A 26,449-nucleotide genomic window follows, 5' to 3' on the forward strand; every position below is an offset into this window, starting at 1 on the left:
TTAATGTGATAAAACATCAAGAGAAGTATGTATGTAATAGCTATCATTAGAATCAAGTAATAATTTAAATTTTATTAAACAATGATCGAATACGTCAAGCTTATCGCGAAAAAGCGAAGTAGCGCGGAAAGATATAAGAAGGGAGCGAAATCTCTCGATTAGACGACGAGGTTTTACTTACTAGCGATTTTCTTGTCGGCAATAAACTTGTACCCCGCTGTAAATAGAGAGTACTTGCGTTACATAACCGATCTGATTTATTGTACGGTGTGTCACGAAGAATGCAGAATAGCCATTTTACGGGCTACCAGGACAGGTTCGGCTGAGCCGGGCGCGGGCGCCTACGCGAGCGTAGGAAATCGCGGGGCCCGTCGCGTACGGTCGTCGCCATTTTTAGGTCTTACATACGGAATTGCCAACAAATATTCCCATTCGCTATTTCGAAAGACACTCGCACCCGTCACGCTTCGACGGGCACGCCGCCGCCGAGCTGTGTGTAGAATAGATATGAGGAACACCTTTTATGCCGCGCGAGAATTCTCGTTTGGCTTATTTAGGACAAGTCGGATTATTTTCAGAAAAAAATCTGTTTTTATTTGGTACCAACTGAGCTGATCACCTTTGAGCGAATAAACGAACCATTTATTAACATTCGAAGGCAAGTCTTCTAAAGACCAAGGATGCGTTCAGAATCAAAGCAATTGTAACTTCTGTCATAAAAATGTCTTGAGGCTTACACATTCTAATACGAAGCTTGTAAAAGAGAAAAAATAAGCGTAACATTGTCTATTCAAAGTCGATAATACAAATTATTGTCAAAGCCAATAAGAGCTGAATTTGCGAAGAGAGGAAGTTTGGAGAGTTTTAAATGTCAGAAAGAAAAGGATATTGACACAATATGCAGAAGAACAAATTAATTATTCGTTAAATTCAGTAGCCATACAAATCGCCCATATCTAACGACGAGAAGACGTGATAAAGATCATATAAATCGCTGTCGAAGCGGTTGGAACACGCGGACCATCGATCATGACGACGACGACAACGACGTCGCGGCGCTGCGGGATGAAAGCAATTGACGGTCCTTTCGTTTCGGAGTCTTATATTAATGGCGATGAAGCAAGAATTCAGATTCGGAGGAGATCCGCGCGTGGATAAGGCGCGCGCGGGCGTCTTTGTGATGCAAAGAAGCCATAAAAGCGGAATACTCATCGGAGAAAGAGGGGGTACTTCTTTTTCCTCATTAATTAAATGGTCTCCCGCCCGACGGGAGAAAAGTCGAATACTATCTTTAATGAACGTTTCTCGCTCGCGACGCCCGTGCAGACCGTACAGCTTCCCGAATTCATTAAGTCGCCATTTTGCCGCTCGCGCCAACAATTGCGGATTTTCCGCCTCCGCTGTACGCCGCCCTTCTCTCCGTCTTATCTGCGTCTTTCGTCGTGGTAACCTTCGATTCAATGAATAAACTTTAAACACTTGTCGTCGTGACCTTCCATAAATCAATGCGGACGATACCGATCTGCAAGCGTTCTCAAGAGAGCGCGCGGCGTCACTTCCGAGTTGCACAGCGACGCATATACGGTATACGCCGCGCAAGTGCGCTTAATGCGATATGTATCATATATGAACAACGAACCCTCCCCCGAGCCTCGTGTCGGCTCGGCAATGAGGAGCTAGGCGGCGAGAAGAGTTGAAAAAAAATCCGCAAACGCGGAAATGTAGCTCGCCCAAGGCCGCCTATGGTCGCGCGGTGGGGCGAACACAATAAGATGATCCCGGAGACATGTATCTATATAAAAGGGATCGTTTCCCCGTAGTTGCAATCGCAGTATCGGTCAGTGTTGTCCTGTGTGTTCGCCAACGGGAATAAAGCTGATAAAACGCTTAACATGTTCAAACTGGCAAGTATATCCACCAGTACGCTCGTGCATGTTCGTTCGCCCACCTGTCTACAGTGTGATCGATTTGTTTCCGGCCGCGATATTTCCGCGACTTAATTCTCAAGCGTCGGCACGGAGTGTTGCGTGCTGCATCATGTTTTCGAAAAATTCAGACGCCACTGCTACGAAATTTTCATCGAGACACGGTCTTTAACGGTTTAAGATAAAGCTTTGTTCGTCGTCCCGGGTATAGAATTCGGAATAAAATCCAGACACTGAATGCATTCCGCGCCAGAACTAGCACCACGACTACAAAATTATGTGGAGTAACCGCTCAATTTCGCTAATAAACGCGTCGGCAGAGCGCTTACGCCTCATAAATTCGTCGAGTTCGCCGAAATCGAGAACGCTCAGACACTCCGATCCGCGTGCGTAAAAGCGTCCGCGATCGATCAGCCCGTATATATAAATCCTTCTCGAAGCTGGAATCCCCCGGAGCGAGGAAAAGCGTTATTGCGAGATTACAGCGTCGTCGAAATCGAAGTGGAAACATTTCCGCGCGCGCGAAACTTCCGCGACACACGTCCGTGTGTCGTGCGGATAATTGAATTACCGTGAAAGAGAAAAAGAAAAGCGTGGCGCTGTCATCGAGTCGAGGGGAAAAGGGGGGAAGAAAAAAAGAGATCGGCGCTCTCGTTCTTGGCACGTGCGATCGTGTCGGTGATTAATTGGAGCGAGGTGATATCGAGCTCGCGGCGGGCGCGGTGGCAAAAAGCGGACCGATCAGGCGTCGCCAAAGTCATCCGGCAGCGCACGCTAAATGCGCCTCGCTTGCTCTCGCTCGAGCACACTCTCGACATTTTTCATAGCGCCCGTAAAAACCGGGACAAGGGAAAACGGGAGAAGGAGGGGAGGGGGAAGAGGGTAGGTGGACGCGGGCAGACCCTGGGCGTGCGATTTAAGCGACGTGTCTCGCTTTCAAAAGCCTAATCACAACCCTTATTGCTTCGCAGGTCCTGATAGCTATCGCGGTGGTAGCGGCCACATGCGCCCCGATGCCGGAACCGGCACCGGCACCGGCGCCGACCCCGGCACCAGGTCCCCTGCCACCAGGTTCCCTGCCACCGACCGCGTTGCTCGCACCTGTTCCAGCGGTGGTCTACGCGCCTTTAAAAGTGTACCCGTATCAGCCGGCGTATCCTTTGGCGTATCCTTACAACAGCTACAAGTGGATCAACCCGGGCTCGCCGTACTCTTACTAAACATCGATTCGGGCTGTCCGGAGAATCGCTAACGCCATCGTGGTGCCCCTCGTATAACGCGATTCCACCGCAACGCGCCAAATGATTCTGTATCGTGGAACGTCTCCGAAATAAAATATTCTCTTGTCGCAAACGCCGCAGTGTGCTCGACTATGACAATCACCCCCTTCCTCCTCGTACCCGCCCTCTTCCCCCCGCCCCTGTCGACATCTCCCGACATCTCCGTTAATTCTGCTCCGCGGAAAAGAGGATCCTCTCGTCCCGGAGCTTTTGGCAGACTCCGCGCTATCGAGCGGCCCATCAATTCCGTCCGTTTGTTCGCCGGTTGAAATTTATGAAACAACACGCGTTATACCGCATAATCGCGCTGTTCGCGGACAAGTAATTCCGTTTTAACCCATTATCCGCCAGCGATACATTTTCAGGGTAGTACGTTAAATTTTGGTCCCGCATTCTCTGCGGTATGCGCGATGCCGTAATAAACAATTCCGCACAAATAATGTGAAGCAAATACGAAACAGATGTGGATAGGAGTGTGTGAGAAGCAACAAGATTAAATGCTCATAACACGGGAGAGAGACATTTCTCTTCTCGCGGGATTTATTTTGCATCACTTTTCATCTTAATGAGCCTCAGCTCCGTCGTTAGATAACCTCAAGATATGTGAATAAAGGCATAAATTACATGACAAAAACATGGAGAGAAAGAGGAAAAACGCGAAAATTGAAAACAATGTAATATTAAAAATTCAAATATAATATTGTGTGATGTTTCGTGAAATATTAAAAATCGTTAGACAAGTGGAAGATTATAACAATTTTTAACAAAAAGCGATTAAATAATGATGATTTCCACATATTTAATGTGACTTCACTGTTCAACAAAAAAAAATGCACAAGAACGAGAATAATCGTTTCCCGTAGTTCTTTGGAAGCTGCATATCCCGTTTGCTAAATTGTTCTATTACGTCACAATTTTGAGAAATTTGCAGTTAAAATTGCATGCAAGAAAGGATTATTTTAGTGCATTTTGGCATATTATAACTACGATATGTGACGTGTTGGAGAAGTTTTATTGCAATCAAAATTAAGTATGTTGTTAGGACTTTCAGCCCTTAAAAGTTTGTCGAGTCAATTATGATTAAAAAGATATTGATGATTAACATAGAGTCAAAGTTGTGATTATTAGGATCTATGAATAGGATCTATGAAACATTTTTAATTACTTTTTAATTAATTTTTAATTAATAACATATGTTTAAAAACACCGTTTAAATCGTTTAAAAACATAATTAAAAAATATTTATAGATCCTTCATGGTTTATGTAAATCGCAACTTTGACGCAATAGACTCTATGTTAATCACTGATATCTTCTTAACCATAATCGACATAACAAATTTCTTTTAAGAGTTGGGAGTCCTACCAGTATAATACTTTTTTGATTATAATTAAATAGGAAGAATGCCATATCTTCGATCGGGCTAAATCTTTGTAGCCTAATAATATTTTGTATGAATTTACATACTCTTTATTTATATAAATTTAATCAAGGAATTCACGCGCGCGTATCACATTTAAATTCCCTAAGAAGTTACAACTCGTAATGGATTATGAAACTTTGTTACGCATATAAATCTGCAAGAAGTGAAACTACATCTTATCTACTATGTGAGATACGTGTGAGGAACATATCAGCATACTAATGCGCGTTAATAACGCATGCACTATTCTGATAAAAGATGTTACGGCGGCAACGCATAACCATTTCAGACTACTCTCATTATTACTATTATTACTATTCCTTTAATTTCATTTTGGAGAAGAGAAACTAACTTAGCTATATTTCATGCGATATGGTCGCGCACTATTGCTACTTTAACTGTCGTTGTAGAAAACAGAGAGAGAGTACACTTTTATTTTATATTATCACAAAAAACACAACCGTCGCTATTTTTATTTAAACGGAGAATGGTCCATATTAAAGATAATAAGTATAAGGGATTTCACGTGTGAATAGTTTACGTCCGAGCCTTCTCTTTCTTGGATAAAGAGAAACGATCGATTTTTTTAAGTATGCGAAAACCAGCCAAAATAAGAACGCGCGTCACAAATCAGACAAGCGGATAACTTGTCTCGAATGAAACGCATTGTATAATCGTCGAGATTTTATTTTTCCAGACAAGAACACAAAGAAAGACTTTACGCCACTTCTGTCCGTTAATTTCCAAAAGACCTCGGTGTCAACTTTATGCGAGCCATAAAACGATGCACTCTTCCGCGCCTATGACTCGTTCAAGGTGGAATACTGGACATGGCAGCTGATAAGATAAACCAGATGCAATGGGCAAACATCGAATAAAAATACTTTCGGAAAGACGAGGGATGAAGGAGGAACAATTTTGAGAATGATTCACGCTCGTAAAGCAGAACTCATGGACTTGTACTAGTTGCAATGTATACGCATTTTGTGTGTGTGTGTGTGTGTGTGTGTGAGCAAGATGCAGTTATGCCGATTCGATATATCTATTTATATTGGAAGAGAGAAAAAAATACTTTTACGCGCGCTCCGGTTTATTGCACCCTTAGTAATATACGTGTGCGTTCAATAAAATTGCTGCTAGCACAGAAATATCGTGGATAAGGCCGGATAACGTCGGCAGACGCAGAACGGCGAACGGAAGGCATAAAAATCTTTTCGCAGGGCCAGCAAGGATATTATCTTTACAGCAGCGTTATTTTCCCTCCTTTATAGTGAGAGTCACCACTGGGATTTGGAGTTGCGCGAGCAATAACACACCCGTTGGATTTATAATTAAAATTTTATTAAAATTCCATATGAACAAGGGTAGGGTTCAGGATGATGGCGGAATGATCCAGGTGAGAATCCGGAAATTTTTTGTTCGATGAAGTACACAAAGAAAAGACAAATGTGGAAAATGGGGAGATTTGACCGATCCTGCGCGGAATGCTGGAGAGACCTGGTTGATCCGCGCGCACGTCCCTTTTTTTAGATCTCGCTCTCCCCCGCTCGGTGGGCCTGATGGTTCACGCGTGGAGAACGGCGATTAAGTGAAGTGTCGAAATCGGCGATTGGAGACTTGCGTGCAAAATTTTTTGTCCTTCTTTGAATTACGGTCTTTCCTTCGCATTAGGTCGATTTACTAGGGAAGTAGGGGATGTGTGTGTGTGGTTTTTTTTTGCTTCCAGGGCTGCGTCGTCGTGACTCGGTGGTGGTGGTGAGTTTACGCTGGCTCTCTTAGTCTAACCATGCAGGGCGAGACCACCGTGTCCGGCCAAGACGGTCCTGGTGACGATAGCGGGGGTATGGACGGCAGGAGCGATGGGCTGGGCGATCACTGCATGGCCAACGGACAGCGCCGGGGCGGCGGCAACGACCTGCGGGGAGACGATCGGGCCGACGCCGTGGCTAATCGCAACACCGGTGAGACCACCGGGATACGCGAAGGCGACAGCCAGGATGGCAGCGAATACAGCCTATGAAGAAGATTGTAAGATGGGTTTAGAGAGGCTCTTGCACTCTGCTCTCTTTAAGTCTTTCAGTCCGTCCGAAAGTTATCCTAGCTTGCGTAACGTGTCTTCCCATTGGTGTCCCGGTTTCTTATATATGTTCCGTCGAAAGTTCACCGCGAGGAAATAAACAATGAGGCTAATTAAAATTACGCAATCGATACGAATTACGTCATCTTGATCTAGCGAACTATTTTTATAATCGTCCTATCGTCCCGGTCGTCGGCAGAACAAGATAAGATTAGATCAGCGCGTCCGTTAGTCCGGTCGATCGATTAAAAACGGAGCGCGTGCGATCCTTCTGCAAGAAATCGCGAGAGAACATGAAGCTGATCGGTGGAATTGCAATTAAAAGTGCAACGTGCGAGCTGCATTCCGCTTTGGCGGTGGCGGCTGCGGCGGCGGCGACGGTACCACCACTGCTGACTAACAATGTGCATGCTTCAGTGATTTCGTTCGCATAAGATTTCCGCGGGAAAGAGAGGTCGGGTTGAGTTGCCGGTTGCGTCGTCGAGACCGGTGAACGGCGTAAGGGCGGGTTCGTCGTCGTGTCGTGTCGTGCATATACGCTCGCATGCCAAAGCGGAAAGGTCACAGCAAACGCGAAAGGGAGGAGAAGGAGGAGGAGAGGCCGAGGGGGATCTTTTTTTTTCTCGCGTTTACATATATGCACACCGTGGGATAGCCGCCCGTCTCTTTATCGATCACACGGGAGACGCGAGAGTGACGACGACGACGAAAAGAGTCCCCGTCGGCGGTGTATTAGAGGCACTGTTTACCCGGGATGTACAAACGCGTCATTCCGAGCCGGCGAAAAGGAAATCTCGACTCGGAGCTGGATGGATAACGGCGCGCTTTCGGCGTTAAAGCGTAACATCTTTTAGCGTGTATCTCTCTCTCTCTCTCTCTCTCTCTCACTCTTCGGCGGATCCTCGCTCGGCATCGTAATGATTCCTTTTACGGATCGACGGACGACACAGTCGAGAATTGTGTTTGCGATCGCACCCGATCGAAGCCGAGGGATGGAGTAATCGCGACGAGACGCCTCCGTTAAAATCAGTCAGCGGAAATATTGCCGCGTTCCCTATTTGCGGAGAATTTACGTTTCGGAAAATCGATCGGCGTTCTATTGTATTTCATTGTGCGTATTCTTTATAGCGTTTACGGTTTCATCGATCAGTTAGTCAATACGTTGGAGCTGACGGAAACGCGACGGAAACGCGTCGACAAACAAAGCGGAAACGATCGTCACCCGTTCCGTTTCGAGCGTCTTTGTAATTGTAATCGAGGAAAGAAGAGAACTTGCAAAAAAAATATAGAGAGATTATAATTAGATGAATCGTTTTAGCTTACCAGCTTGAACATGTTGATTGGTTGTGGGATTGCTTGGTACTTCTCGGAAGTAAGTCAGCTTATGTCTCTTTCGGCGACTCGGGAGCCTTATATACCGCGTGGGATTTTAAAAAAACGCCATAAAATTGATCACGTGACCCTGTATCTGCATGACGATATCTGCCGGATAGTTAAATCAGCCGATCACTGGGCATGGTGGGGTGGCCGCGTGAACCAATCGTCTCCGCGTTACCGGCCCGATCGTCCCACCGATTCGCCAATAATGCGCTTTCAACCCCTCGCGTCGATTGCGAGAATTGGGTTAAGACACTCCGTGTTGTAAGGTACCGGTACGCAGGCACAGAACCGATACCTGGCACGACGATACACGCGCAACGGCGCGAGTGTGTGAATGTGTGGGGTAAGTGCGGTTTACTTATGTACACGGGAGAAAAATTGCGACCGGGTGTCCGCCGCCGGATGCAAATTTCTCTCGTAAAGACGGCAGCCAAGGTCTAAAACCCGTGACCTTCTTCTCTTCTACTTTTTCATACGGGATACGTCTACGAGAGCATTTATGGATCCCGATTATCAAGTCCCGAAATGGAGCTTAGCAACGAACTCCGTTCCCCGCATCCAGGTATTTTTGCGAGGAGCGAGGAATCTATTCGGTAAAAACTTTGCGAGTCAAAAACTTTGAAGCCACGATGCAATGCTACTGCATTTTAATTAGAGAATTGTAGTCGGGTGTCAGCTAAGTGCCATGTTATAAAATTTCTTTTCCTTGCGGAAACATTTCGCAAGACTATCGTGTACCAAGACTAAGGTATTAACAGAATGGCTGTGGGCCAATGCTTTGCTAAGTAATTATATGAAATATTTGATGCCATCTTCCTAGGTAATTATGCTTTGGGAGTCATAAAGCACTCTTTTATCGGAATAAATAAAATTTATATACATATATCTGTATCTTGGAGGTAAAGAATCGTATCTCCAGTTTTGGTCAAGATTAGAGTTGATACTTTTTCCAATATACCAGGAGTTTAAATTGTATAATGGTAAAGAGTCTTATGTCCATTTATTACTAGTTCCTAAGATACATTGTTGAGAAAAAGTGGTATTGTAAATTGTCATAGAAATAATAAACTTTAAGTCCTGTTTTCTCTCTAATAACAGAGAGATACGATTTTTTATTTTTAAGGTAGACATACAGACATACGATATCTTTGCAGATATAAAACTTAAAATGTCTTTTTGGTAACTCAGAATATCATTTCTAGAGCACTTGTTAGCTAATATTTGATACAATGTTGAGAAAAAGTTGTATTAGAAATTTTCATAGAAATAATAAACTTTAAACCTGTTTTCTCTAAATTTCTAATAACGGAGATACGATTCTTTACTTCTAAGATATATCATTTCTAGAACACTTGTTAGCTAATATTTGACTTGTATCATACGTTCGGTATAGATACAAACGTATATACTTCATATCAACTGTTATGAATAAATATTGGGATTATTCTGGCATCGAAATGATACGGGTCTTGATCGAATTTTGCAATCTAGTCGTCATTCTTTTCGAATTAAGTTATTATTTATTCTCATCGCGCTTCAAACCCACGGTTGGAAGTTCGATGCGACAATCGGGGCAATCACGGAGATTAGAATAGTTCCTGTCATTCGCGAAGCGAGAGTCTGAAATTAGGAGAAGAGCAATTTAATCAGCGCGACACGCACACACACATAGCGGCGGATCCCAACCGCGGTGAGAGTCTCCAGGGATTTCCCGTCCCGAGCACGAGATCAAACTTTTATCAATGGGGGAGCTATTGCGTAAATTAATATCGGGTTGGATAACTCGGCGCGATATTATTACTCGGATTACGATCGTCGCGAAACGCATGGTAGCATAACAAGTGCGATCAAATATCCCGGGTCAAGTCGGGACTCGTGATAGTCCTCGGCGCGATAGTCTCCTCGAGTGGGTGTGCGTGTGGGCGCGGTGCGGTGCGAAACGATATACACAAAGGCCGAATGCATTTATTTATCAAACATCGGTCGTTAATGTCCTAGGTAAATCACGAGCAACGGTGAAATCATCCTCCTCAATCTCGCATTGATTCCGATAGCGGTTAAGCGCTGGAGATGGAGTTAATCATCCGTAGCGAGAGAACCTTGTGCGTGCAAGTATGCGTTTTAGATGCGGCAATATCTCACAAGTACAAACCCACGTACGCTCGTACGAGAGATCGTAACGGAAAGAAGATCCCGCTAAATTTTCAGCGTTTCGGAGCTCCGCTTTTATCCGACTTATTGAAAGTTTCAATAAGGGGGCCAGTGAAAATAACGCTGCTCCGCAAATGGAATATTTTCTCTCATCCGTGAAATTTATTTCGCCGGATAAACGCGCTCGTGTAATTTAGGATTCGCATTGTTGTTCGCGGAGAAACTGCAGCACTGACACTGCAAGTTTGATGCAAGATCCGAATCGACGCGCGATGTCCTCTTGGACTTTCTGTCGGGCACAGGCTTGCACAGAGGGTTCCCCTGCCGTTTCTCGTCGCAAGAGGCGTATGGGACAGGAGGAAGATATATTTTCAGCGTTCTTGGCTGCAGTCGATCCCGTGACAAGAGGCCAGAAGATGCATTTGCGCACGTGGTAGGCGAAAAGACAATTCCCCGAGTTTGGCACGGTCTCCCTCGCCAAGCAATTCACGGAAGATCGATCGCTTCCGAAGATCCTATAAAGCCATTCCTCGGATTCGGTGCAGTGGAAGTCCCATCTCTCTTGTCCTCTAATGCGAAACTGATAGCAGGTTACCTTCCTCCAAAAATTCGAATACGTCTTAATAAGTTTCACTCCTCCAACTTATTCCAACCGAGTTTCTTTGTTATTCGAGATAATTGGAGATAATTTTTTTTACACCGTGGGAGCTTTTAACTCCGATCTTTTGCACGAGCACCATTCAATCGAGCAGGCATATCTTTATGACATCGTGCGAATAGATAGTGATAATTTTTGCCGTGAACGAGATATACGAAGACTACATTTTATTCTCACATAAAACAGAAGTGTCACGTAAGGAGCCGCACGCGTATCGTTTACGTATAAATGTCAATTTATGTAAAGGCGCATATGATTTTCATATGGAATAAGCCTCGATGTGAAAACTATGCGCTAGCGACAGTTAATAAACCTTCACGTAATGACGATAATGCTAATAATGCGGTACGTGTTACGATATATCACGCGACACGCTTAAACGCATTGTTCCACCTATTAATATCGCATTATATATTACAAGATAAATTTTCGAGTGTGGGTATAACGTGCGGCCATTACCACAATCGATATACCATAATGGAAACATGTCGATAATGTGTGCGTTACACCGCAGTCTATAATTATTGTCCGTGAGCGCATTGCATTGCTGATGAGAAATAAATATGTCACGGTGGAACCCGTTACGGAACTGCCGCCATGCCGCAAGAAAAGCGTTAGATTTCATCAGACATAAGGACACAGATTTGTATATATATTTTCAGTAACCTTACTTTAAGCCAATATAAAAAAAAATAACGCAAGAATTCATCAATATCTTACAAGCTGTCTAGATAATTATATGTAATTTCCCGCTTTTATTTATCTGGTTCGTGTAACAGGTTTGCCTGTAAAAACTCGGAACTTGTCAAATAACTCATTCCGGTGAATATCGTTACGACGGCACACGCGTGACCACTTATTTATTAAATTTAAGGCAACCTTAATCTCGCTTTCAATGTCCGATATATTTTAGAAATAAAAAGATCGGGCGTACACACACACACACACACACACACACACACACACACCGCTTTTGAATTAACATACGCAACACAACTCGGTCTGCGCGCGCTGCGTCGAGTGGGGTATGTGTTAAAGCACCTTCCCACGTGTGCGCTACATCCACCACACGCTGTCCCTGTGCGCGGATATAAAAAGCGGACGAGTAGCACGTACCTGTCCAGGGAGACCGCTACCAGGCTGTAGACGGAGGCTGCCACGGAGACGCCCTGTATGTAAGCGACCGCTTTGCACATGAACCATCCCAGGATCCACGCTGAAACACAAGTCCGTAATTTATCGTTTCGAGTATCACTCGTAGAAACTTCGGGCGGCTGCCTCGACGAGTAGCGGTCGAAGGGCTTTTTAGGGACTACTACTAGCGGGAGAGCGGCCGACTTACGAGGGCCGAACTTACTCAACAGCGAGGAACGAACGCTAAGTCTAAGGGCACTCGACGGAGATACTAATTGTACCGCATTACCAATTGTACCAAAAAAAGCGCGAATAAGTTGTAAAAATCGCGAGTTCTTTTATAATGTACAATCTTACGTATAGCATTAACTAGCTTTTGGAAAAATTGGGATACGACTCTATTCGTAATTTTCGATAATTATACGAAATTATAATTAACGAAAGTTTGCAGCTCATCAATACATCAAAAGAGATTATCTAAAGACACTTTAGGTTGTCTCGACGACACGAATAACAGAGCAGAGAAAAAGTATTATTTATACTTAAAATTAATTAGTACTAATTAATGCTTGATTGCGTGAGTCAGCGTGAGAAAAGTTCACGTTGTTTTATTATGTCCCCGTTGTAACAAAAATAAAATAATTCGGTAGAAATCTCGTTATTTTCGAGCGAAATAATGTCTGAATGATAGCATCGCGTGGTAGTTACATTATGAATCCGAGTGACCCATTTTTGCGGAAAAAAGCGGGCGACATAAGCGTGTATCAATTTTATTGTCCGTCACTTTTCTATACGTGTACAATAACTATTATATTCGTTTTCAAGAAGAATGTAATTAATCCCGCGCCCGAAAATGAGGGGAAGCTTAGAACAAGGGAATTTTCAACTACAGCCATCCATCATCGTCCCCGATTGATGGTACGGTAAATAATTATCTCACATAATACAATATTGAAAGCATTTGGTAGTATAATATGATCGATGGGAAAGTTTATCGTGTTCTTCAGAATAATAGGACTATACAGGGTGACGGGAAGGGGTAGATAGGTCCATCAAAAGAATGGTCGCTCATAAATATCGAGCATCCACCTATCGTGGTAGCATCGCATCATAATACAAACGCAAAGCGCGAACGAGAGTTACAGTTAATCTCTATTTTCGCGACTGACTCCATCCCGATCTTTTGCCCCGCGATTGTCACGGTGCCGAGTATCCTCGCGAAGAAATCCTACAATTTCCGAACAGTCATACCGTAAATTCTAGCGGTTATAAAATAGAACGCTCTCATGCGTGATGCACGACGCCGCGCCGCCGATAATGAATAGCAACGCGCGATCATCGGGCGTAAGTTTCAGCGGAGTATTAAGGGTTGGGGTGTACCCCAAGGGGATGTTGAAACGCCTGTTTATCGAATTCGATCGATGTCCCGCTTGCTCTAATCGCGTAACGACACGTTCAAGCTGAGCAGCGGACACGGTTCGGCCGTGGAGTATTGTGCGCGAAGTGAATGGTGGTATACGCACAAGGTCGCGTAGAAGGGAACCCTCCCGTCTGCACCGCAGATCGCGGCCGTTAAGCCGATAATTTTTTATTCCGTCGAATACATAATTTCTCGATAAAGCGAGTCCGACTATCGCGCTGCATTAATGCATCCACTCATAGAGAGATAATGGACAATGCGAATTGCACCGGGGATATAACGTTAATGCTCGCGGCGGGGAATAGGCATCGACGGTTAATTTCTGTAAACTAAGCCTCAAGAATATAAACGAGCGGAGAAATGATAATCATCGTTCTCTCTCTGTTAATACGAGTCAACTCCAACAAGATTTTCATTCGACGCCTAGACGCTTAATGTTAGTTTTTATAAAATTACAAAAGAGCATCCAGATGTATGTTAAAGTGAATTTTCCTCTCCATATCCACCGTCCAATGAAAGTTCTACATTTTATTCCACAGAAGCAATTAACCTCTCGGACGCGCAAAAGGACCTTTTTTCATAATATTGAATCAAATATAATATCGTAGATCCCGAAGATTCGTCGAATGCACAGTGAGAGTTTAAATAAAATTATCCCGCGTCTAAACTCCTCGTAAAAAAGGATGACGATAGATTGGCAATGGAACAAAAATTAAAGAGACCTCGAAAAGTTTGAAATCCAATTTGGCAATTCGATCCTCGGACCCCAAAGCTCGGTAGTTCGCTTTCGTTGAATACCAGTTCCGTTTGATTCTCCCCATCCTTGATAGAGTTGTAACTTCCGGCTATATAATTTTGGCGAGGGAGACCCCCTCGTACACCCGCGTCGAAACTTACCCGTCGAAAATACCGTGATCATTGTCCCGCCAATACGTACGCGCGTCACGAATGACGGAAGTTAGATTTCGCGTCGCACAGGGGAAACTTTCGCGCAAAATCCACTTCTTTCGCGAGGAAGCTTCCCCTTACATTCGGACACGCCGACCGACGGGACTTCCGATAGGACATTTAGAAAGTTTTTCGCTGAATAACGCGCGCGAGCGTGTACGTGACTTGTGCCGGGACTTGTGCGAGTTTCCGGACCGTTTCGGAATGGAGTCTGATGTGCGAGCAGTGCGAGAGAGCGCGCGGGCCACCCCCGATTCGAGATAAAATCAATGTCTTTGTTTCGTCGCTTTTAGAACTTATCGCTCCGATCTTTTCTCGCGCGGGAAAAGTTGTATCCACCACCGGTGGACAGATATATAGCGAGAGCAATATATTTGGACCGCGAGATACTAGAGTTCATTAGGGTGGCTGATACGGCTGATACATCGGCGTGAATAACTTATGACGAGATGGAAAAAAAATAGCCTCGTACTACATACAGCCGTTTATTGGTCGTCCGTAGGCATGTAATTACATAATCGTTCCGCGGCTCAGTATTTTCCCTTCTGTTCCACGGCGAAAGAAATGTCGATTGCGCCACTTTACAAAGGCTAACGCACGTAGAACCAGTTTCATAACTCCAATGCAACGTGCAATAACGATTGATAATGATGATAAACGCTCGGCCAACTTCGTGGAAAGCGATTCGAGCACGTGTATTATTTTTATTTATATTCCCTCTCGCAGGGATATTTCTTAATAGAGAGACAAGGGCGCTGATAAGGCTTACTGGTAATACAACTACTTGCTATTTTTTACAATTTAAATTAATGTCTTTGTCGTGTATCGACGAACTTGAAAATATACGAAAAGTCTTATTGGTCAATTGCACCAAGTGTCTCATTAGTCGCGTTTTCTCTTTCCCCCTTTCGTCTAGCCGTCAATAATAGTATGTAATTTTCTAATCAAAGCTGTCATTTATATTTTGCAGTAGTTAGTAGTTAGTCATGGGTATTATATCAGAGTGAAAATTGTGGCAATAACTGGGAAATGGCCTTGGCCCATTTTCCGCCCAGATCCACCGTCTCTTTGTGCGCCAAAATGTTTTATTCCATTGTTTTGATGGAGTTACACGTCAACTTTTTTTTTACAAAATTCATATCTTTAATAAGTACAGATATAGCAGTGCACCGTTTGAAATAGCAAGCGGGAACGTTCGGAAAGTGAACGTAAATGCATTTTGAACTAACGTTGAATAATAGAACTATTATCACAAAATAAAGGCCAATTCGTCATTTTATCGAACTCGTAATTTCGAATAACCCCTATCAAGTACGCTCATCAAATTTATAACCGAACGGAATATCTCCTGGCAACTTTCGTTTTAGTACACTTTTCTTTGCAAGCGAACCCTTTTTATGGCTATCATCTCAATTGAAGTCTATTGCGCGCGTTGTACGAAAAACGATCGCGTTCTAAAGTGATGGAAGTCGGAGTTAATCTCAGAAACGCGCAATGTCGTGCGTTAACGACGCTTTTTCCCCGGCGGCCTTCGCCGCCGGTATAAAGGCGGGAAGAAAAAAATCATCGCTTTTAATTGTCCACCGTGGAAACAAGGTCCGATGTCCGAGTGATCGATCGGTGGTAGCGAATTTAATCGCAAAGTCACGTTCGCGATTTTAAATGTCAAATTTTTACAATCACCTCGCTCGCGCGCGAGCGTACGTATATAGATGCAATATATATATATATATATATATATATATATACGCGTGCAATGCCGTCTCTGCATATTACTTTCACTGTCTACGCTCGATTAGATAAGCCGCTGGCAAGGTAGGTATAATCTACGCATCGGCGCGGCGGCAAGCGTGGTTGTGACCCGCGCACGACTCACACCATAGCGCACGCCACACCGCACTACGGTACACTATCGGATTAGCGTGAACGGGAGGAGTAGCCTACGGTTTTGCAGCTTTTTAGCAGACCCAGAAGTGTAGCATTACCGTAACGCGATCCAGTTTTACAGGGACGGGACAGTTAAATGGCAAAAGAGCGACGTTGAGTATTGATTAACTAAAAATGAATTACAGTAGCTTTTTGGACGCTTCCCGAATACGTCCGCGTCTCATTAACTCGATTACTGTTACGAAGGACATGTGTCGTAAAAACGTATCCAGGAACAAGAGGATGTATCCAGAAGACATTTTCGTATTGATTTTTTTGGAGCGCGCTAAAATCTCTGAGAACTGAGAACCTATATTGAAGATATATATCACAGCCGTATATATCACGACTGTGAATGAAAATGTCAAGTTAATAGTTTTTACTAACTTCGCCGGTGGATTTTATTTCACGGTTTTTAGATTGGAGCCGGGCCAACTTAGGTTAAGGGCCAGATCGTAGATTAAGTTAAGACCAGAGTCGTCGAAAAGTCTTTCGGAATTTTTCTTCTTCATCAAGAAGAAGTTGTTAAAGGAGCTTACTGAAAGTAGCTTACTAAAAACACACAAAAGACCAAATGACGTTTGAAAACTCAGGATGCCTCTTAAACATTTTTGTGATATTTTAACATTTCCATGTAGAAACTGTACAATTTATGAGAAGACATGGCCATTATTTTGATAACGCTATTTCTTAACAAAACAAATAATAATTATCTTTTTAAATAGGTGGTTTTTACATTTTTTATGTTTAAAGGAATCAATTGAAATTAAAGCTTACCAAACTTTTTAGAAAACAGAAACTTCTCGGAAATTTATCCACTAAAAAGAGGCTTGTAAAGAAGTTTGTATCTCATTTATTTATGGAAACAGTGAATAAAATATTTTAACATATTTATTCCATCATTTAAAATTTAAAAAAATGCTGGATTTTCTATTTATAATAACCTTTTTCTATTTATAACAACAAAAGGGGGACGGGACGTCTAAGATACAATTGGCATCAGAATGATTGAAGCATTGTTTAGACAATCTCTACTTTATTACTGTTAAAAGAAAAATAGTAATAATTCAGTTATACATCTGATAAAACTTTGCTATACCAGTAGGTATTCTATAAGACGGGAACACACTACAGCGTTTTAATATGTTGCCCAAACGCCAACGTCGACTACGTTGATGAAAAATGCAAATATTGCAAGAGGCTCTCATAATACCTCGTCGGTCGCGAGACTGCACGAAGAAGTAATCGTGAAGACCGTGATGTTGCCACAGAGCGCCGAAAACGAGAGCGCGTCGTACAGGCTCGGATACGCGCTGACAATGCCGTGGACCGCAACATGTTCTCGGACAGATCGGGACCCTTCCTATCGTGGGAGGAATAAGAGAAAAGTACAGGGCGCGAGATGTCGCGCGATGAATCAGTGTTGACGTCTGCACAATCTCCTATTGTGCGAATTTCGCAGTTTTGTTTCCGCGATATCGCACTCCCAATGCCAACCTATTTGTCTTTCACATTCCGTTTCCAATTGTGCGAAACGGCCCGAAAACGTTATACTCCGAAACGCGGAATGACTTTCGACATACGTATACGCGGGAATGCGGTTCTAATAATTCAGCGGTAAAATCATTCGCGATAAAATCCCGCAAAAATATACTATCGAGAGTTTAAACCTTTAAACGGTTACCTATTGCTTTAAGAACTCTTTACAATACAAGAATACAAAACTTGATTATATATTTTAAAAGATAATACTGCCACGTAATAGTACTGCGAGTAATTAACTCATTAACTGCTACAAATCCTCATTGATGAACAAACGATTTCAATTTTTATATCATTAATTATTTGCATTTGATTAAAAATAAAAAATGAAAATCTAAATTATTGATGAGTGAATAATTACTGATATATGAATAATTTTAATAATACTATAAATTATTATTCTTGTTTTATTTATAATTTGACGATTTTCCGTGATACTCGAAATAATGTAAATACATAGATCCGTGTTTCAAAGCTCATCTGTCTTATAACACGAAATAGTATGTAGTACGCATCCCAAATTTATGATGTTTTGCATGCTGTTAAATCCAACCTCGCCCGTCGATATACGGCCGCCTATAATTTGTAGAGTGTCAAACTGTAGACTTACTGGAGTTATGGAAACGCGCGGATTCTTTTTAATATCCGGAACCCGACGGAAAGGAAACGCCCGGGATGAAAGAGAACGAGAAAACTTATCATACTTCATGATGTTACGTGAAGTATCGGCGGAAGGGGACCGGGGGGATTGAAATTTTCGCAGCGGAGTCGACGGGATTCTCCCTTTCGCGTTCGTCATCGTCAAATATACATATAGTCGGATCTCTCTCCGGCGGAAGTGCACGGCAATAAGACCCGGGCGCACCGGGTGCATCCGAGTGCGGATAACATCTTGGATTTTACCGTTCGCGAAAGACATTTTAGTTGCCTGTAAAAGTTCCGCGTCGCGGAAATTCCACGCGGAGATTCCACGCGTACCTACCTACACCCGCGCGTGAATATCTAACTATTCTTCTCGGGGCTCTATAAAGACTACGCACGCGACTATAAAGAGATTATTGTTAAAAGTGTAATGTTAAGAGTTTAATGCATCTTGCAGCTGCATTAAGAGACACGCTATTCAAATTACGATCGCTGCGGCGCTGTCAAGCGTGACATGAACTCATTACATATTCCTCGATTTAACATTTTGTAAAAGTAACAGAATTTTTAAATAGAGAGAGAAAGAACACGGAAGTCAGAATTGCCAGTGACTTTTATATATAACAATATTATTAAACTTTTATTTCACGCTGTATGCAATAAAAAAGGTGCAGAATTTTCCGGCATTTTTAAGAAAATGTTGTCAAGCGACAGGAACGTTACAGCTGTCTCATTTATTTTCTTAGCTCATGAATAATTACAAAGAGGTTTCACCATATTGCTGAACGTCATGATTATTCATACAGGCTAAGGGAAAAATAATAAGTAACAGATGTAGAGTCTAAAATTCTCTAATTTGAAGGCGCGTTTCATATTGCAAACTGGAAACCAGATTTGAAACTTGAAATATGAACTTGAAACATGATTTCTTTTACATTAGATTACAAAAAAAGCGATAAATGCAAGATTTCGTTGCGTTCAAGAATTTCATGCGTTTTATGAACGTTTTAGAAAAAAAGGCTGCTGCGATAATCGTTATTAAAAATTATAATAATATTTAGAAATTAATATTTATAAATAAAGATTGAACATTTTGTGTAATTTCATAAATATTCTTTCTGTTTTGTTACGAGATGCGTATATGCTTTCAAATGGAATTCCTGACATATTTTTATGGATGTGTATGGATCCTGGCTACCAGGCTGTTGCGATGATAGTCGATCTTCGTAACGTCAGCCAAGTAGAAGGAATTTCAATCGGAAAGCCGTGACCCCGTAACCAAACGATATCGGAATATCCCCATCTCTTCGAGGATTGCCTTTTCTAAACCAGGAAATTCATAGAAATGGATCGCGCGGTATGGACTTCCGGCCAGTGCGGTTTGCTGATTTTTTTTTATTATAAAAGCAGATCTGATGCTAGAGTATACTCAGTCGCGCGCTGCGCTTCGAGCAAAAATGAGAAAGGAGGGACTAAGGAAACGAGAGTAAATTAGCGCGTCGCGTGACGATTGCGAATTTTCAGGTCGATGGAAGCTGAACTGAACATGCGCGCGCGTGCACGCGACTTTGTTTTCGTGTATCGCGATAATATCGGCGTGTTCCAAGATGCAGGACCATGTCGTTGTATTATTAGTCCAAATCACGTATGCCACCCAGTGGACATGGAACGCTGGCTATTAGCAAAACTGCAGAAGTAAAAGATAATGGGATTTTACTTTTAATGAGAATTTATATTTATTTTAAAACTTTCTATGTTTCAGCATCATTTTCACATTCAACAATCCCAGAAATCCCGCGATATATGACTGGAATTTAAAAATATTTTATTTTTTGCATCTGCTATATTGAATCCGCCATTCTAAATTTTTATATTTCGATATTTTTAACTATTCAAAAAAATCTTTAAAAATAATTTAATTAAATTGGACGTTTCTTTTCTGAAGAAAAATCAGATGTGAAAGAGTTAAGCAATCATTTATATTGCAACTTGCTTGTACCAACTTTTTGCACGCAACAATGTTCGTCAACAGGAAAACATGAAGATCAGATGGAACTGGATACGTAAGTGCTGGTCTACAACCTTGGTTTAACAAAAATTTAAGCTCTAAGCCGTAAGAAATTAACCAATCACAATAGAATGTGAAGAGAATATTCGACTGTGATTGATCAATTTCTTACGGCTTAGAGCTTGAATACCCTTTAAAGCAAGGTTGTAGACCAGCACTAATGAGTAGACCAAGCGTCATCAGATCCATCTCTTCCAAATTTCATTAAGCAGAATGTTATATGTAGAAAAAACGGGAGGGGAGAGCTCGAAAATTATGGTCAACAAGCAAACTAATATACCTCACTTCCGAAAGTACCGTGAGCTTTTTTAATGCAGGTTTCTCTTAATGAAACATCGCGCGGATTTACGTCTCTTTTTTCCTCGATGCCCATGGATATAATGTATCCCGTCTCTACCACAAGTAACGGATTCTTTGACAAATTTGACCGACTTTTTCCACGACGGAAATGGCGAGAGAAAACGCCATTTAACGGAATTTTCTTTAACATTACGTTCATAGTTAATTGTAAGTCTTGAATTAATATTCTATTATAAAATAGTATCTATTTCCAATTAATTTAAGAACACAGTTTCATTATTTGTACCTCTGTGATTTTAATCATATATCTTTGTTAACTGCACTTTAAATTATTAAAATAAATTTTATCTAAAATTAACTAAAAATATTATATAATATAATCATCCATTCAGTTCTTCAAAATTTTGCAAAAAGTTATACTTTTTAAATCGTTTATAACTCGAAAATTATTGATGTCTTCATATTTTTGTTAAGAAAAAATGAATTCTAAATTAGTCAAAGAATCTGTTATTAAAAGAATATTTGATGGTTTTAAAGCACTGTGTATAATTACATTAGAAAGTTTTTCTCGCAAGTAACTTTTGCTCCGCGAGGTTGTTATCCAGCGGTGCGATATGATGATCGGATTGCCATGCTTACAGGTGCTCTCTAAATCTGAATCAGTGAATAGTACTGCTGAATCAGTGACTATTCACTGATTCAGATTTAGAGAGTGCTAATTAAATTATATGACTTTATACAAAGCATGAGTACTTATATAAGTATCAATACGATAAGTAAAAGAAATATTCTTAATTAATTATTTAAACACTATGCTTGGATATTTCCGTTTAATAAAAATCATCTTTAAGTATGAATCAGGAAATGTGACGTAAATGCAGCATGACGCGATACAAAAAGTCTTTATTCATACAGATTTACATTAAAATGTTGCACCATTTGGCAATATTAAACACATTAAATGAAAAATCACAGCGAGAACTAAAAGTACAAACGGAAAACGGAAGAACGACAGAAAGAAGGAAACAAAAGAAACGAATAGATATCATCGGACTATGCAGCTGGCGAATTCCATTACGATTTCTCACAAAGCACCTTCATCTGCAGATTGCTTGTCGAGATACCATTGATGTAGACGACAACATATTAATTATAAATGAGCTGATAATGATCGGCAACTAAATAGAAAATCGAACGGCAGAAACCAATAACGGTCCAATCAAATTTTCAAAATAAATAATTATTCAAAAACTTAATTCGCTTCATTACTAAAACAATTGTATTGACATAAGCCGATTATTAATTACTGATTTTATAAGAGAAAAGAGATTCCCTATATAATATAAAACTAAAAACTAGTTAAAAAATTGTTTTTTTTTTCAATTGTAAAAGAAATGTCTTCTCTCTTTTTATATATAGTTCATATCATGGGCTCTTGTGTCTTTGGTTGCAATTGTTCTCGATTTTCGTTCTATTTAGAAATTTGGGATATCGATCGGCGATGTAGTTTTTTAAAGAGATGAGAACCAGTTACCTATCGTATTAATAACGGCGCGCTAACCTGAAAGTATGATATATTTGTGGAAAAATGCATGAATAACGGATAAAGGCACGCTCTCGGGGGGGATTCGAACGTAGGGCTCTGATCTAGATTCTCGCTGGGCGCGAGCGCGAAGGTTTCGGTGTTGTGTGACAGCCTCTATGTAGGGCAGCTCGGTGTGTTAGACCGTCCGCGTTACTGCGACTGCGTGAGACCTCTCTTCGGGACACTGCCCCGGTTTCAAATACCTTCAAGGTCTCGCTGGCGCGGCAACACGACACGCGCCCTCCCTGCGCCCGCGGAGATCCAGGTGCTAGGACGCGCTGAAAGCCGGGTAGCATCGCGCTCCTAGCTCCTACCCCTGAGTTAATCGAGTTCTCCGACCCACCCGCGCCACCCTTTCTCCCGATATTTTTCCCGACGTGACGTGAACGACGAAGCGCCGAACACACGTTCGCACGCGACGTCCGATGGCCAGACATCGAATGAAAAAACATTTACGCATGATTGATGGCGAATCGCCGCGAAAGCTGATCCCTCCCATATTGCACGGACGTGAACTGGGTCAGCAAACAGTCAACAATATACTGAGTTTAATGCCGACTCTATCGAATTTAAAACTATAACGATGTCATTAAATGTATGCACCCTCTTTTTTTTCCTCTCTTCGCCTTAATTCGACCCTTCTGATGTTGAATGTTCTCTCGTGCCTTCTTTTCATTATTTATTCTTCAAACAACTTGGAATCGATTTGCCTCAATCTAAATTTAATTGATCCATTATCTGTACTTTCTGAAACGTCTGTCCGACATTGAACATCTTGGTAACTAAACTTAAACAGTAAATCTGAATAGGTCTTGAAAGTTTTTGATTTGAAAAAATCCCTGTACGTTGAACTGTTTAAAAATCAACGTTGTCTGACTGTTTCGATGCCGAAATCATGCGGGCATCCCCGATTACAACGCCGCATCACTCCACCCCTTCTCCTTCGCTCCTCAGCTCCGGTTTATCGCCTTGTCACCAATTCCTACAGTTCATTATTCGCGCCGCTGAGACGCGCGTAACTTTATAGAATAGTTACGAAGTTTCTGTAATGAGTCCTGCGTGTTCACCCCTTGTCGATGTACATACACGCGATCTTCTTTCAGAATTGAATAAACGAAAGTTCGCCTCGCGACGGCAGCCTCGAATAATTCGGCTCGTATGCACATGCCGAGTGAAAAGTTGGCGCGAGAGGGTACGCAACGGCACGAACGAGGGAGGTAGTGACCTAGTACAAGTGGCCGAGATGCATGACCCGAATACCGGCGCTGTACAGGTGTGCGCCGGCGGTGTGTCCCACTGGCCTCTACTCACTTCGGGAGCATAAAGTGGCTTCGAACACGCCGCGCCGTCGCGAGGTCGAAGAAAGAGGCACGACGTCCCGTAGGAAACCCCGTCTGTCGATCCCTCGCGTGATTATCGATATTTAAGAATTAGGCACGGAAAAAATGTCCGTCGGTGAGGTCAACTCCCGACTCTCGCGATGATGAGCTGGCACCGACCTCTATCTTCGGTATATCGAGTGTACGGTCTATTATGTAACTAAAGCAGTTCATCAAGATTATAGTAGCTGGCTATAATCTCAACGACAATATATAGACGTGTGGATTTATCATGTCTCCGGTCGTGACACCGATACTTAGAATGTGCAAGAATAAACCAATTGCTTTATTAATATTATTCTCACAAACTCATTGTTTCATTTTCATATATCATCGGAAAATTATAAATATAAATTTCGATCTGTTCTTTTCAGAGAGAGAACAAGAAAGAAAGATCACATTGGAATTTCCAACTGGTATTTCTTTGACCATTCAACGGAAAATAATGGCATTTCGTAAGGTTTCGGAATGTAACTTATTATCCATGTAACTCGCCGATTTATAATACGTGACATGTTGCATCCGTATATATATTCTTACCAGAAAACGCAGTCTATCGGCGCCACCATCTCAGTTACATTGGCTAGATTTATACTCGTCCTTGGCAAGCGCGTCTCTCGACGAATTTCCGGATAATGCTGCAAAGTCAATGTCGCAAGTTGCGAATTGTCGGAAACACGGCGCTTGTCTTGGCGCTTGTCTGAGACTGACAACCGCGCGACAGCGTGTAACGCGCTCGACGGGCGAATGCATCCACGTACGTAAGTACGTCTTTGGCTCTTGCAGACGTCCACAGAAACGGTAAGTTGGTGCCCGCAATCACGGGTTACGAAGAGGCGGAACACGCCTGAGTGAAACCGCGACGAGATACGGAGCCGCTTCTGCGGAGTTTGCAGCGCGACCGTAAGATACCGGAGTAACGTGTGCCACACGCGAAATTGCTTACCGAGATCTTGATCAACTCCAAAGTGTCGATAGAAAGAGACTATCAAACCGAAGACGCCGACTACAATCGTTACAATCTAAGTCCGAGATGTATCGTAACAACTCCGTGAAGCTCTCTATCCTCAATGGGACAGCATTTAAATGAAAATAGGAAGTCGTTAAAGTCGCGCAATTCCCGAAACGCTCGGTCCTCCGAGGCTTTTACAACGTTGCTCTTTTCAGCCCCCGCCCGCTGAAATTTTGTTACGGCATGGCACTCCGCGTGATGTGTGTCAGCTGTCTGTCCTCGAAAGACTCACAAAGGAACGCATGTAAGTCGCGCGTATTTTTCTCCTTAAAGAATCAGACTACCGCGGATTCCACCGGCTGCAATATGAGTTGAATACATTTATCACGACATGATTACCGCGCGTTTGCATGAAATGCAAACGCCTTTACGTATCGCGTTCGATACCAGGAGCGCTGCTGAATAACTTGGGTAAGAGCGGCGAAAACGTTTGACTCCGACGATACATTAGAGACAATAAAAATTAATAGGCCGTCGCATATACGGACCTGCATGTCCGCATCAAGACCTAACTGTGCAGATATCCGCTCTCGTTTGACCTAAATACGTAATTATCTTTTCGCGTGGCACGACCTTGAACGGACCAAATCTAAACTGGGCCATGTCTCTGTCTACCAGGTTCACTTCCAACGAGTCATCCGCTCGGTCATCCGCGGCTTTTCGCATGCACGATGATTCAAGAAACTCGGTAATATCGTGATGCAAGTGAGACTGTTCGTACCAAATCGATCCGGCTCCGCAAATAAAGGTAAACCTTTTATACGAAGGTGCAGAATAATCGAGAGCTGACAGAAGTGTTCAAGGATGAAACGTTTCAGAAATGTGAGAAACGTGGATGATTCGTCCAGTAGGAAAGAGAGAAAAGAGAAAAGTACTGCGGACGGGTAGTCTATCGCTTGCATTTCGCCGAGAACGAAAAGAAGGCACGCGCCCGGCTAATCGCCCTCGGGTAAACTCCCCGCTAGTAGTCTAGCGGATCGCGACCCCCCGCTCTGTCGCCACCCTCCAACCCCCACGTCAAGTGGGACGCCGACCTAGATAGTTCACCTGTAGACATGGTGCCAACACACCCGTATCGCCGGATGCAGGTATGCCGGCGCGGCGTGGCGAGCGGGCGCGGCACACGACGCGCAACATAGCCAACCCCCGTGCAGATATACGCGCAATTTTATTTCGCGCAATCCCGCGGCACGCAACACGCGAATCCTTCGGATAATAAAACGTTGCAAAATTTTTTCTTATTGCGGCGCACTCGGTACCACTAGGCCAGTCAAATTAGACATTTGAGGTCTAAAGTGATGCGAACTTTTTTATTCCTTTTTAGGCGTGTTGGGGGTGTTTAGAAAAGCTTATTTTTGAGTTGTCGTATCATGAGACCCAGAGCTTTTTGAGGGGGGGGGGGAGGGGGAACCAAAATTTTCGTTTTTTCGCAATAACTCGGCGAATGTTGATAAAAAATGAATGACTAACCCCTCATTTTGTAGCTTTTTTAAAGCCCTACAATTCATCTTAAGAAGACCCCCAACCTAAAATCAATATTTTTCGAGTTTTAGCCTGTGAAAGGGGGAAAAAAATAAAATTTTCACGGTTTTTTGCATTT

At 42.6% G+C, this 26,449-nt stretch overlaps 3 protein-coding genes across 3 annotated transcripts in view; 1 reads left to right on the forward strand and 2 right to left on the reverse strand.

The window, feature by feature from the left end:
* The window catches only part of LOC139776666 (SIFamide receptor), a 46,382-nt gene that overhangs the window by 7,770 nt on the left and 12,163 nt on the right, over positions 1-26,449 (reverse strand). Inside the window, exon 2 of the mRNA XM_071713506.1 lies at positions 12,010-12,109. Coding sequence (XP_071569607.1) covers positions 12,010-12,109 — 100 coding nt within the window. The remainder of the gene's footprint in view (positions 1-12,009; positions 12,110-26,449) is intronic.
* On the forward strand, positions 1,827-3,278 carry LOC139776667 (uncharacterized). The gene is made up of 2 exons (XM_071713507.1): positions 1,827-1,904; positions 2,897-3,278. The coding sequence occupies exons 1-2, from the start codon at positions 1,893-1,895 to the stop codon at positions 3,143-3,145; spliced, it is 261 nt and encodes an 86-aa protein (XP_071569608.1). The 5' UTR covers positions 1,827-1,892; the 3' UTR covers positions 3,146-3,278.
* On the reverse strand, positions 5,947-8,109 carry LOC139776668 (uncharacterized). Its single transcript, XM_071713508.1, has 2 exons — positions 8,028-8,109; positions 5,947-6,641 (listed from the first exon to the last, which is right to left on the reverse strand). The coding sequence occupies exons 1-2, from the start codon at positions 8,037-8,039 to the stop codon at positions 6,408-6,410; spliced, it is 246 nt and encodes an 81-aa protein (XP_071569609.1). The 5' UTR covers positions 8,040-8,109; the 3' UTR covers positions 5,947-6,407.

The sequence above is a fragment of the Temnothorax nylanderi genome, unplaced genomic scaffold, assembly GCF_030848795.1.
Source record: "Temnothorax nylanderi isolate EJ_2023f unplaced genomic scaffold, tnyl_v1.0 TNYL_tig0125_pilon, whole genome shotgun sequence".
Classification (NCBI taxonomy): domain Eukaryota; kingdom Metazoa; phylum Arthropoda; class Insecta; order Hymenoptera; family Formicidae; genus Temnothorax; species Temnothorax nylanderi.